Raw genomic sequence first — 15131 nt, forward strand, 5'->3', positions numbered from 1 at the left:
CCAACGTCGAAGTATTTGGGCAAAGACCTCCGGATGAAGTTCCCACTCCCCCGGATGAAAAGTCTGACGACTTAAGAAATCCGCCTCCCAGTTCTCCACTCCCGGAATGTGGATTGCTGACAGGTGGCAAGAGTGAGACTCTGCCCAGCGAATTATCTTTGATACTTCCATCATAGCTAGGGAGCTTCTTGTCCCTCCCTGATGGTTGATGTAAGCTACAGTCGTGATGTTGTCCGACTGAAACCTGATGAACCCCCGAGTTGTCAACTGGGGCCAAGCCAGGAGGGCATTGAGAACTGCTCTCAATTCCAAAATGTTTATTGGCAGGAGACTCTCCTCCTGACTCCATTGTCCCTGAGCCTTCAGAGAATTCCAGACGGCACCCCAACCTAGAAGGCTGGCGTCTGTTGTTACAATTGTCCAGTCTGGTCTGCTGAATGGCATCCCCCTGGACAGATGTGGCCGAGAAAGCCACCATAGAAGAGAATTTCTGGTCTCTTGATCCAGATTCAGAGAAGGGGATAAGTCTGAGTAATCCCCATTCCACTGACTTAGCATGCACAGTTGCAGTGGTCTGAGGTGTAAGCGTGCAAAGGGTACTATGTCCATTGCCGCTACCATTAAGCCGATTACCTCCATGCATTGAGCCACTGACGGGTGTTGAATGGAATGAAGGGTGCGGCAAGCACTTTGAAGTCTTGTTAGCCTGTCCTCTGTCAGGTAAATCTTCATTTCTACAGAATCTATGAGTCCCCAGGAAGGGAACTCTTGTGAGAGGAACGAGTGAACTTTTCTTTTCGTTCACCTTCCATCCATGTGACCTTAGAAATGCCAGCACTAACTCTGTATGAGACTTGGCAGTTTGAAAGCTTGAAGCTTGTATCAGAATGTCGTCTAGGTATGGAGCTACCGAGATTCCCCGCGGTCTTAGTACCGCCAGAAGAGCACCCAGAACCTTTGTGAAGATTCTTGGAGCTGTAGCCAATCCGAATGGAAGAGCCACAAACTGGTAATGCCTGTCTAGGAAGGCAAACCTTAGGTACCGATAATGATCTTTGTGAATCGGTATGTGAAGGTAAGCATCTTTTAAATCTACAGTGGTCATGTACTGACCCTCTTGGATCATAGGTAAAATTGTCCGAATAGTCTCCATCTTGAACGATGGAACTCTTAGGAATTTGTTTAGGATCTTTAAGTCCAGGATTGGTCTGAAAGTTCCCTCTTTTTTGGGAACCACAAACAGATTTGAGTAAAACCCCTGTCCCTGTTCCGATCGTGGAACTGGATGGATTACTCCCATTAACAAGAGCTCTTGTACGCAGCGTAGAAACGCCTCTTTCTTTGTCTGGATTGTTGACAATCTTGACAGATGAAATCTCTCTCTTGGAGGAGAGTATTTGAAGTCCAGAAGGTATCCCTGAGATATTATCTCTAGCGCCCAGGGATCCTGAACATCTCTTGCCCAAGCCTGGGCGAAGAGAGAAAGTCTGCCCCCCACTAGATCCGATCCCGGATCGGGGGCTCTCAATTCATGCTGTTTTAGGGGCAGCAGCAGGTTTCCTAGTCTGCTTGCCCTTGTTCCAGGACTGGTTAGGTTTCCAGCCTTGTCTGTAGCGAGCAACAGCTCCTTCCTGTTTTGGTGCAGAGGAATTTGATGCTGCTCCTGCTTTGAAATTACGAAAGGAACGAAAATTAGACTGCCTAGTCTTGGCTTTGGCTTTGTCCTGAGGCAGGGCATGGCCTTTACCTCCTGTAATGTCAGCGATAATCTCTTTCAACCCGGGCCCGAATAAGGTCTGCCCTTTGAAAGGTATATTAAGCAATTTAGACTTAGAAGTAACATCAGCTGACCAGGATTTTAGCCACAGCGCCCTGCGTGCCTGAATGGCGAATCCTGAATTCTTCGCCGTAAGTTTAGTAAGATGTACTACGGCCTCCGAAATGAATGAATTAGCTAGTTTAAGGACTCTAAGCCTGTCCGTAATGTCGTCCAGAGTAGCTGAACCAATGTTCTCTTCCAGAGACTCAATCCAGAATGCCGCTGCAGCCGTGATCGGCGCAATGCATGCAAGGGGTTGCAATATAAAACCTTGTTGAACAAACATTTTCTTAAGGTAACCCTCTAACTTTTTATCCATTGGATCTGAAAAAGCACAGCTATCCTCCACCGGGATAGTGGTACGCTTAGCTAAGGTAGAAACTGCTCCCTCCACCTTAGGGACCGTTTGCCATAAGTCCCTTGTGGTGGCGTCTATTGGAAACATTTTTCTAAATATCGGAGGGGGTGAGAACGACACACCGGGTCTATCCCACTCCTTAGTAACAATTTCAGTAAGTCTCTTAGGTATAGGAAAAACCTCAGTACTCGTCGGTACCGCAAAATATTTATCCAACCTACACATTTTCTCTGGTATTGCAACTGTGTTACAATCATTCAGAGCCGCTAACACCTCCCCTAGTAATACACGGAGGTTTTCCAGTTTAAATTTAAAATTTGAAATATCTGAATCCAGTCTGTTTGGATCAGAACCGTCACCCACAGAATGAAGTTCTCCGTCCTCATGTTCTGCCACCTGTGACGCAGTGTCTGACATGGCTCTAATATTATCAGCGCACTCTGTTCTCACCCCAGAGTGATCACGCTTACCTCTTAGTTCTGGTAATTTAGCCAAAACCTCAGTCATAACAGTAGCCATATCCTGTAATGTGATTTGTAATGGCCGCCCAGATGTACTCGGTGCTACAATATCACGCACCTCCCTCTGAGCGGGAGATGTAGGTACTGACACGTGAGGCGAGTTAGTCGGCATAACTCTCCCCTCGTTGTTTGGTGAAATGTGTTCAATTTGTACAGATTGACTTTTATTTAAAGTAGCATCAATACAGTTAGTACATAAATTTCTATTGGGCTCCACTTTGGCATTGCAACAAATGACACAGGTATCATCCTCTGAATCAGACATGTTTAACACACTAGCAAATAAACTTGCAACTTGGAAATACAATTCAATTAGAATAATATTAAAACGTACTGTGCCTTTAAGAAGCACAGAAGATATATGACAGTTGAAAATTAATAAATTGAAACAGTTATAGCCTCAATCCTTGTAAACAACACAACTTTAGCAAAGGTTTAATCCCATTAGCAAAGATAACAAATTCTGAAAGCAGGAAACAAATTACAGAATAAACGTTTTTTATCTCAGTCAAACTATAATTCTCACAGCTCTGCTGAGAGAAATTACCTCCCTCAAAATAAGTTTTGAAGACCCCTGAGCTCTGTAGAGATGAACCGGATCATGCAGGGAATACAATGAGTTGCTGACTGAAATATTTGATGCGTAGTAAAAGCGCCAAAAAACGGCCCCTCCCCCTCACACACAGCAGTGAGGGAGAACAGAAACTGTCAGAAAACAGATTAAGCAACTGCCAAGTGGAAAAATAGTGCCCAAACATTTATTCACTCAGTACTTCAGCAAATGAAAACGATTTTACATTCCAGCAAAAACGTTAAACATAATCTCTAGTTATTAAACAGCTTTATGTATTTCTTACAGTGTAATTCTAGTGAAGTACCATTCCCCAGAATACTGAAGTGTAAAGTATACATACATGACATTATATCGGTATGGCAGGATTTTCTCATCAATTCCATTGTCAGAAAATAAAAACTGCTACATACCTTTATGCAGATTCATCTGCCCGCTGTCCCCTGATCTGAAGTTTACCTCTCCTCAGATGGCCGAGAAACAGCAATATGATCTTAACTACTCCGGCTAAAATCATAACAAAAACTCTGGTAGATTCTTCTTCAAACTCTGCCAGAGAGATAATAACACACTCCGGTGCTATTTTAAAATAACAAACTTTTGATTGAAGATATAAAACTAAGTATAATCACCATAGTCCTCTCACACATCCTATCTAGTCGTTGGGTGCAAGAGAATGACTGGGAGTGACGTAGAGGGGAGGAGCTATATGCAGCTCTGCTGGGTGAATCCTCTTGCACTTCCTGTTGGGGAGGAGTAATATCCCAGAAGTAATGATGACCCGTGGACTGATCACACTTAACAGAAGAAATGCTCATTGGTTTAAAGGTACTTCCTGCAACTGCTCATTGGTTTAAAAGAACTTCCTGCAAATGCTAATTGGTTTAAAGGTACTTCCTGCAAATCCTCATTGGTTTAAAGGTACTTACTGCAAATGCTTGTTGGTTTAAAGGTACTTCCTGCAAATGCTTATTGGTTTAAAAGAACTTCCTGCAAATGCTCATTGGTTTAAAGGTACTTCCTGCACATGTTCATTGGTTTAAAGGTACTTCCAGCAAATTCTTATTGGTTTAAAAGTACTTCCCGCAAATGCTCATTGGTTTAAAGGTACTTTCTGCAAATGTTCATTGGTTTAAAAGTACTTCCTGCAAATGGTCATTGGTTTAAATGTACTTCCTGTAAATGCTCATTGGTTTAAAGGTACTTCCTGCAAATGCTCATTGGTTTAAAGGCACTTCCTTATTGGCTTAAACAATATTTATACATTTTAAATACTGCTTATTTGTATGTATGATAGGAAATAATGGAACTTTCATGATTCAGATAGGACATGCAACTTTGAGACCTTTCAAATTTACTTCTATAACCAGTTTACTTCATTCTCTTGGAATTCTTTGTTGAAAAGCATATATAGGTAGGCTCAGGAGACATGTACTTCTTTGAGCTTACTGCAGATTGGTGGCTGCAAAAATGCCTCTTGTCATTGGGTCATCAGAAGTAATCAGCTAGATTCCAGTGGTGTATTGCTGTTCTGAATTTCAACTATTTGTTTAGAGCCTTTGCAGGGGTTAAACATAGTTAAATTCAAATAACTATAATGTACAGTATATAAATGGGAGATGTAAATATTCTTCTTACCTTGTTCAACCTCACATTGGGGGATCTTATCCTTTCTGATCTGCCAAATGAGATTCTGGTCCCATCTTATTGTTTTGTGGTGCTGTTTGTATGGGCGACTGTACGGAGGGAGGGCTTTTATGAAGTGGAAAGTCCTTACCACTCCACTACTGTAGGCACTTGTGTCGGGGATGTTGATATCACTGGAATATTCTGAAATCCAACCCCTCAGAAAAGCATCACGGATATATACTGGATATCTGATGAAATAGTCCTCTCGGTAGACAATCTGGTCTGGTAAATCCAGCCTGACCTCCTTCACCCCTGACTCGCCGGGGCTGCAAGTCCAACGTTTCTTAAATACACCCACTGCTGTCTTTGTGAGAGAAGATGCCAACAATTCTACATGGACCACCTGGAGATCCTCACAGCGATACAGAATAAGCAGGACGTGTCCCTGAGACAGCCGCTCTGGAGGATTAAGGATCTCTATGGAAGCTTTATCTGTGGTTTGGGCTGTAATTCCATTATGAGATACAACAAGCTGCATCAGAAACAAAAGTGTAGTCAATTTGAACTTATTTAGGTAATGTGCAAGGTACCTCTATTCTAGGATTAATACACACACTATCTTCCACAACAGCTACAGCTGGTTATGAACTATACGTCCTGGTAAAGTATATTAACACAACTATTGTCAACAAATCTACAGTAATTGCAACCTATGCTCCTTTAATACTTTTTATGCTTAAGAAGTTCTTCCTATATAAGTGATGCTACTACAGGTACTACAAATGTTATATGTTGTATTTTTACACAGAATCTATACTTTGAGACAGTATTAACCAATCAGTGATTAGGCTCATTTCTGGCCATTAGTGTGTCCAACACTAGTCCTGATTGGTTAGAATTTACTGATCTGGACATCTAAAATCTTTAAATAGGGGAGGAACCCCCCTCTCATTGTGGCATGTAAAATGAAGAACAGGTCCCCTTTTAGAGGCTGAAAGCATTAAACAGACAGAGAGGAGGCGGAGACAACCACATGGAAAAAGTCACATTCACAGTCTAAGGATGCAACGGACTAAACTCGCCTCTTCTTGGACACGTCTCTCCTAGTGACGTAACACACTCTTTGGAAAGCATATTACATTTCTAAATACCTAAATGCTGTTTTATCTGTGGCAATATTGTAGAATTTCAAGTTTTTAAAAACATTGTTTTAAATGTTTTATACACGCTCTTAAAGGTATAGGAAAATCAAAATTAAACGTGCATGATTCCGATAGAATGTGTCATTTTAATGACACTTTTAAATTCACTTTTATTTTTAAATGTGCTTCATTCTCTTGGTATCCCTTGTTTAAAAAGAATACGCACATATCCTAGACTAGTGGGAGCTAGCTGCTGATTGGTGCCTGCACATATTTGTCTCTTGTGATTGGCTAACTAGATGTGTTCATCTTGCTGCCAGTAGTGCTTTGCTGTTCCTTCAGGAAAGGATAACAAGAGAACAAAGCGAATTTGATAATGGAAGTAAATTGGAAAGTTGTTTAAAATTGTATGTTCTATCCAAATCATGAAATAAAATTTTGGGGTTTCCTGTCCCTTTAAATGTGGTGGTAGCAGTGGATTTTCCTGTGATCTGTCATGGCAAACAGGTAGTTTGTAGGACCTTCGGATATATTGAGGATATTATTTAAATTGTACTTCACTATATTGTTTTTTATTTTATACATTTCATGGATTATCCTGGTATATCCAGCTGTTTGAATATTCATGTTCATATATTTATGTGTATGTATGTGTGTTTGTGTGTATGTATTTTGATGTGTGTGTATGTATATGTGTGTAAGTGTGTGTAAGTGTGTGTCAGTGTATGTGTGTGTGTGTGTCAGTGTATGTGTCAGTATGTGTATGTATGTATGTGTATTTGTGTGTATGTATTTTTATGTGTGTGTATGTATGTATATGTGTTAGTGTATGACAGTGTATGTGTCAGTGTGTGTATGTATGTATGTGTATTTGTGTGTATGTATGTATATGTGTGTTAGTGTATGTGTGTGTGTGTCAGTGTGTGTATGTATGTCTGTAAGTATGTATGTATGTATATGTGTGTTAGTGTGTGTCAGTGTATGTGTGTGTGTGCCAGTGTGTGTGTAAGTATGTATGTATGTATATGTGTGTTAGTGTGTGTCAGTGTATGTTTGTGTCAGTGTGTGTATGTATGTCTGTAAGTATGTATGTATGTATATATGTGTTAGTGTGTGCAAGTGTGTGTCAGTGTATGTGTGTGTATGTATGTCTGTAAGTATGTATGTATGTAAATGTGTGTGGAAGTGTGTGTATTTGTTTGTTTATGTGTGTGTGTGAAAGTGTGTATATGCTTGTGTATGTAATGCATATGTGTGCATATATATGTATATTTGTGTGTGTGTGTGTGTAAGTGTGCATATATGTGTGTGTGTGTATATGTGTATTTTTGTGTGTGTAAATGTGTGTATATATGTGTGTTTGCATATGTATATGTGTGTACGTGTGTGTGTCTGCTTGTGTGTGTAAGTGTGCATATATGGGTGTGTGTATATATGTGTATGTATTTTTAAGTGTGTGTACGTGTGTATGTGTGTGTCAGTGTATGTGTGTGTAAGTGTTTCAGTGTGTGTATGTATGTGTGTAAGTATGTATTCATGTATGTAAAATGTGTGTGGAAGTGTGTGTATTTGTTTATGTGTGTGTGTGTGTGTATAAGTGTGTATGTGCTTGTGTATGTAATGCATATGTGTGTGCGTATATGCTGTATGTATATTTGTTTGTGTGTGTGGGGGGGGGTATGTGTGTGTGTAAGTGTGAATATATGTGTGTATATGTGTATTTTTGTGTGTGTATATGTGTGTATATATGTGTGTTTGCATATGTGTGCATATGTATATGTGTGTACGTGTGTGTCTGCTTGTGTAAGTGTGCATATATGGGTGTGTGTATATATATGTGTATTTGTGTGTGTGGATGTGTGTGTATATATATATATATATATATATATATATATATATATATATGTGTATATGTTTGTGTATGTGTGTATAATTGCGTATATATGTGTACTTGTGTGTGTATGTGTGTATATCTGTGTGTAAGTCTGCATATATGTGTGTGTGTGCTTGTGTGTGTGTAAGTGTGCATATATGTGTGTGCGTATATATGTGTATTTGTGTGTATAAATATGTGTGTTTGCATGTGTGTGTATATGTATATGTGTTGTTAAAACAATATTTATCCAAAATAACCAACATTATTCTGCTAAATTGCTATATTTGTATAACTTTTAACATAATATGGCCACCTCTGTAGAATCATCAGTTTACACATTCCTATTCTATACTTTTCTCTTCTATGTTATTTCATTTAGATTGAGATGCTAAGAGATTTCCAACAAGTAATATTTTTCTTTAGTCCATTTACTCCTATGATGAATCCAGAGTTACTTTGGAGTCATGTAATTCACCATTTAAACAATTCAGAATGATTTCATACCTGATACAGCAACCAAAAATCAGCAAGCGTCTTCAACCAGCGGAACGCAGCTATTGGTAAACCCATGTTCTTCAGTGAAAGGGGTGCACAGAGCCTTAGAGTTTGGTGTCAATTCTACTAGTGCCAGGGACTAGCAGCCGCACACAGATAATTTCATGATCTGCCAAACACAGTAACACTATGAATGATAAACACATTTGTCTGCGGATCCACCTCCGTGTTGCAGGGGTTAAATAAATAAATGTGACGATGTCCTATAATGAAGTTCTGAGCAATTGTTTTCCAAGTCATCTTAACCTCTCAGTAATGTGGAAGAGATTATCATAACTTGTTTTTTTACTCAAATCAGTAGATTTACTGTTACGTAAATATGCACAGACAATAGACGGCAAACATCAGCTTGTAACATGTAACTCAGCTCTCTGTACACATCCTGTATCACACAAAACTCACACCCAGCAGGACAGCAAACCGAAAACAGCCACAGGCCTTGGAATTATTGTGCAGAATTATACTAACCATAAAAAATATACATTTTATTGTAATTTGTACTGATTGGTGCATCATATACCATGATAATTCAAATTATGTTTAAAATAATATTTTAAATGCAAAACAGAATTTATGCTTACCTGATAAATTTCTTTCTCTTACGGTGTATCCAGTCCACGGATTCATCCTTACTTGTGGGATATTCTCAATCCCTACAGGAAGTGGCAAAGAGAGCACACAGCAGAGCTGTCCATATAGCTCCCCTCAGGCTCCGTCCCCCCAGTCATTCGACCGACAGTTAGGAGAAAAAGGAGAACCATAGTGTGCAGTGGTGACTAGTTTTACAAAAAATAAATTTGAACCTGACTTAATTGCCAGGGCGGGCCGTGGACTGGATACACCGTAAGAGAAAGAAATTTATCAGGTAAGCATAAATTCTGTTTTCTCTTACATTGGTGTATCCAGTCCACGGATTCATCCTTACTTGTGGGAACCAATACCAAAGCTTTAGGACACGGATGAAGGGAGGGAACAAGTCAGGTAACCTAAACGGAAGGCACCACTACTTGCAAAACCTTTCTCCCAAAAAAATAGTCTCCGAAGAAGCAAAAGTATCAAATTTGTAAAATTTGGCAAAAGTATGCAGTGAAGACCAAGTCGCTGCTTTACAAATCTGTTCAACAGAAGCCTCATTCTTGAAAGCCCATGAGGAAGCCACAGCTCTGGTGGAAAGAGCTGTAATTCGTTCAGGAAGCTGCTGTCCAGCAGTCTCATAAGTCAATCGGATAATGCTTTTCAGCCAAGGAAAGAGAGGAAGCGATAGCTTTTTGACCTCTCCTCTTACCAAAAACAAGGATGACGTGTGTCTGAAATCTTTAGTTGCTTTTAAATAGAATTTTAAAGCACGAACCACATCAAGATTGTGTAACAGCCGTTCCACATCAAGATTGTGTAACAGCCGTTCCTTCTTAGAAACTGAATTAGGACACAGAGAAGGAACAATGATTTCCTGGTTAATATTCTTATTAGAAACCGCTTCGGAAGGAAACCAGGTTTTGTACGCAAAACAACCTTATCTGCATGAAACACCAGATAGGGTGAATTACACTGCAAAGCAGACAATTCTGTAACTGTTCGAGCAGAAGAAATAGTTACCAAAAACAAAACTTTGCAAGATAATCACTTAATATCTATGGAATATAAAGGTTCAAACGGAACCCCTTGAAGGACAGAAAGAACTAAATTTAGACTCCATGGAGGAGCCACAGGTTTGACAGGCTTGACAGGCTTGATTCTGACTAAAGCCTATGCAAACGCTTGAACGTCTGATACTTCCGCCAGACGCCTGTGAAACAGAATAGATAGAGCAGATATCTGTCCCTTTAAGGAACTAGCTGGCAATCCTTTCTCCAACCTTCTTGGAGAAATGGCAAAATCCTAGGAATCCTATTCTTACTCCACAAGTAACCCTTGGATTCACACCAACAAAGATATTTCCGCCATATCTTATAGTAAATGTTCCTGGCGACAGGTTTTCTAGCCTGGATCAAAGTATCTATAACTGATCCAGAGAACCCACGCTTAGATAGAATTAAGCGTTCAATCTCCAAGCAGTCAGCTGCAGAGAACTAGATTTGGATGCTTGAATGGACCTTGAATTAGAAGATCCTGCCTCGATGGCATTGTCCATGGTGGAACAGATGACATGTCCACTAGGTCTGCATACCAAGTCCTGCGTGGCCACGCAGGCGCTATCCAAATTACCGAAGCCTTCTCCTGTTTGATTCTGGCTACCAGACGAGGGAGAAGGGGAAACGGTGGAAAAACATAAGCCAGATTGAAGGACCAAGGCGCTACTAGAGCATCTATCAATGCCGCCTTGGGGTCCCTGGACCTGGATCCGTAAAGAGAAAGTTTGGAGTTCTGAGGGGACACCATCAGATTCAACTCTGGAATACCCCATAGCTGGGTAAGCTGAGCAAAAACCTCCGGAAGGAGTTCCCACTCCCCCGGGTGAAAGGTCTGACGACTCAGAAAATCCGCCTCCCAGTTGTCTATTCCTGGGATGTGAATTGCAGATAGGTGGCAGGAGTGATCCTCTGCCCATTTGATGATCTTGGATACTTCCTTCATCGCTAGGGAACTCTTTGTTCCTCCCTGATGATTGATGTACGCTACAGTCGTGATGTTGTCCGACTGAAACCTGATGAACCTGGCCTCCGCTAGTTGAGGCTATGCCTGGAGCGTGTTGAATATCGCTCTCAGTTCCAAAATGTTTATCGGGAGAAGAGACTCTTCCCGAGACCATAGGCCCTGAGCTTTCAGGGAGTCCCAGACCGCACCCCAGCCTAACAGACTGGAATCGGTCGTGACAATGATCCACTCTGGTCTGCGGAAGCACATTCCCTGAGACAGGTGATCCTGAGACAACCACCAGAGAAGATAATCTCTGGTTTTCTCGTCCATTTGTATCTAAGGAGACAATCCGCATAATCCCCATTCCACAGTTTGAGCATGCACAGCTGCAGTGGTCTGAGATGAATTCTGGCAAAGGGAACAACGTCCATTGCCACAACCATTAAGCCGATTACCTCCATGCACTGAGCCACAGAAGGCAGAGGAACAGAATGAAGAACTCGGCAAGTAGTTTAAAGTTTTAACTTCCTGACCTCCGTCAGAAATATTTTCATCTCTACCGAGTCTATTAGGGTTCCCAGGAAGTGAACCCTTGTGAGCGGGGACAGAGAACTTTTTTCGACGTTCACCTTCCACCCGTGAGACCTTAGAAAGGCCAGAACTATTTCTGTATGAGCCTTGGCTCTTTGAAAAGACGACGCCAGAATTAATATGTCGTCCAGATAAGGTGCTACTGCAATGCCCCGCGGTCTTAGTACCACTAGAATGGACCCTAGCACCTTTGTGAAAATTCTTGTCCAGAAAGGCGAACCTTAGGAACTGATGGTGATCTTTGTGGATAGGAATATGTAGGTACGCATCCTTTAAATCCACGGTATATATTGATCTTCCTGGATCAATGGTAAGATTGTCCGAATGGTTTCCATTTTGAATGATGGAACTCTGAGGAATTTGTTTAGAATTTTTAAATCCAGGATTGGCCTGAAAGTTCCTTCCTTTTTGGGAACTACAAACAGGTTTGAGTAAAAACCCAGTCCTTGCTCTGCAGTTGGAACTGGGTGTATCACTCCCATCTTTAGAAGATTTTCTACACAGTGTAAGAACGCCTGTTTCTTTGTCTGGTCTGAAGACAAACGAGAAATGTGGAACCTTCCCCTTGGGGTAGAGTCTTCGAATTCTAGAAGATACCCTTGAGCAACAATTTCTAATGCCCAGGGATCTGGAACATCTCTTGCCCAAGCGTGAGCAAGAGAGAAAGTCTGCCCCCTACTAGATCCGGTCCCGGAGCGGGGGCTACCCTTTCATGCTGTCTTGGTAGCAGCAGCAGACTTCTTCGCCTGTTTACCCTTGTTCCAGCCCTGCAAAGGCTTTTATGATGCTTTGGGCTGGGAAACGTTACCCTCTTGCTTTGCGGATGCAGAGGTTGAAGCAGGTCCGCTCCTGAAGTTGCGAAAGGAGCGCAAATTAGCCTTAAAAGGTCTATCTTGTGGAAGGGCATGGCCCTTTCCTGATATTAAGTAATTTTGTTTTGGACGACACGTCAGCCGACCATGATTTGAGCCAGAGCGCTCTTCGCGCCACAATGGCAAAACCAGAAATTTTTCGCCGCTAATTTAGTTAATTGTAAAGCGGCATCTGTAATGAAAGAATTAACCAGCTTTAGAGCATGAATTCTATCCATGACTTCGTCATATGAAATCTCCCTCTGGAGCGACTCCTCCAGCGCCTCAACCAAAAAGCCGCTGCATTAGTTACAGGAATAATGCAGGCAATTGGTTGAAGAAGTATACCTTGTTGAACAAATATTTTCTTTAGTAACCCTTCTAATTTGTAATCCATAGGATCTTTGAAAACACAACTGTCTTCTATTGGTATAGTTGTGCGCTTAGCTAGTGTTGAAACTGCTCCCTCTACCTTAGGGACCGCCTGCCACGCGTCCCGCCTGGGGTCAGTTATGGGGAACATTTTCTTAAAGATAGGGGGGGGGGGAACAAAAGGTACGCCTGGTCTCTCCCACTCCCTAGTCACAATATCCGCCACCCTCTTAGGGATCGGAAACGCATCAGTGTATACAGGGACTTCTAAAAACTTGTCCATTTTACACAATTTTTCTGGGACCACCATAGGGTCACAATCAACCAGCGTAGCTAAAACCTCCTTAAGCAGTACGCGGAGGTGTTCCAGCTTAAATTTAAACGCTAAGAAATCTGATTCTGCCCGCTGAGAAATTTTACCTGCGTCACTAATTTCTCCCTCAGACAGTACATCCCTCACCGCCACGTCAGAGGGTTGTGAGGGTACAACAGATAAATTATCCTAAACTTCTGATTGCTCATCCTCTGTTCTTAAAACTGAGCTATCACGCTTTTTAGGAAAAACAGGCAGTTTGGATAGAAATGCTGCAAGGGAATTATCCATGACTGTTGCTAATTGTTGCAATGTAATAGGGGCCAATGCGCTAGAGATACTAGGCATCGCTTGCGCGGGCGTAACTGGTGTCGACACATGGGGAGAGGAAGGAGGGCTATCCTCATTACCTTCCGTTAAAGAATCTGCTTGGGCCACATTTTTAAGTGTCACTGCATGGTCTTTAAAATGTTTGGATATGTTAGCACACTTTAAACACAATTGTAAAAGGGGGGACCGCCATGGCTTTTAAACACATAAAACAAGGTCTATCTGTAGGCTCAGACATGTTAAACAGACTTAGACAGCACTCAAATACAGTAAAATACAATTTTTAAAAAAACAGTACTGTGCCTTTAAATAATAAAAAGCGCATAAACCTCCAAAATTCATCCAATCTTTATGAAATTTTCACCATATGATCCTAATGTTTTGAAATGATTGCACAGTAAATTTCAAGTCAATTAACCCCCTACTGCCCAAACCGGAGCAAATTAACCATGCCACAGCCTTTGCTGTGTCCTACCTTCCTTGGGGATTAGTTTTGATCGAAAATAAACCTCTCTGAAGTCCTCAAGTAATCTTTGGACCCTTCACATGTATCTGCATGAAGCTGTTTGTAAAATCAACTGCGCAACTGAGGCGCGAAATTCAGGCCCCCTCCATCTTCCTTTAGGAGTTTGTGGGGCCTTCCCAAGCCAAAATAGGTGTCTAAATATATGCCATGCGGAATAAAACCCCAAAAAGTGTTATAAATGCAATATAAAACTTGTATAATGTCAGATTACCTTAAAACATAATCGATTGCCCCTTAACAGTGTCCACCAGTGTTTTGAGCCCTTACAAATAAGCCTTCCTTCTATACTAAGTCTCAGAATATGGCTTACCTTTTCCCACATGGGGATTCTGTCAGTCTTCTAGCATTACTAAGTCTTGACTAGAAAAAAATGACTGAAACATACCTTAAAGCAGTTAAGCCTGCAAACTGTTCCCCCCAACTGAAATTTTCCTGTACTCAACAGTCCTGCGTGGGAACAGCAATGGATTTTAGTTACTAGGTGCTAAAATCATTTTCCTCTCAGCAGAATCTTCATCATTTTCTGCCTCAGAGTAAATAGTACAAACCGGCACTATTTTAAAATAACAAACTTTTGATTGAAGAAATAAAAAACTACAAACTAACACCACATTCCCTTTACACTCCCGTGGAGATGCTACTTGTTAGAGCGGCAAAGAGAATGACTGGGGGGGCGGAGCCTGAGGGGCGCTATATGGACAGCTCTGCTGTGTGCTCTCTTTGCCACTTCCTGTAGGGATTGAGAATATCCCACAAGTAAGGATGAATCCGTGGACTGGATACACCAATGTAAGAGAAATATATATTTAGACACAGACGGCTAGATTACAAGTGTTGCTTTACGGCTTTTAACGCTGAAAAAATGGCCATTCCAGCGTAATGGGCAGGAACGCATATTATGAGTCATGTCGGTATAGCTATACCGCAAGCATTTTAGCCTGTAACGCAATGTCCATTCCGCACTTTAAAAAAAAATACGTTTTTGTGTGGGATTTTCATAGCGCCAGTATTACAGGTTGTGCGGGACGGCTAAAATGCTTGCGTTACAGTCTATACCGACACAAGCCATACCGCCATCTAAGAGCAGTAGTTATGGATTT

The 15131-nt window shown here is 41.3% G+C and overlaps 1 protein-coding gene across 1 annotated transcript in view; it reads right to left on the minus strand.

Moving 5' to 3' along the window:
* LOC128652729 (protein sel-1 homolog 3) overlaps window positions 1–5436 on the minus strand; it is a 611474-nt gene extending 606038 nt beyond the window's left edge. The window contains exon 1 of the mRNA XM_053705661.1: window positions 4908–5436. Coding sequence (XP_053561636.1) covers window positions 4908–5436 — 529 coding nt within the window. The remainder of the gene's footprint in view (window positions 1–4907) is intronic.
* Window positions 5437–15131: the final 9695 nt, after the last annotated feature.

The sequence above is a fragment of the Bombina bombina genome, chromosome 3 (genome assembly GCF_027579735.1).
Source record: "Bombina bombina isolate aBomBom1 chromosome 3, aBomBom1.pri, whole genome shotgun sequence".
Taxonomy (NCBI): domain Eukaryota; kingdom Metazoa; phylum Chordata; class Amphibia; order Anura; family Bombinatoridae; genus Bombina; species Bombina bombina.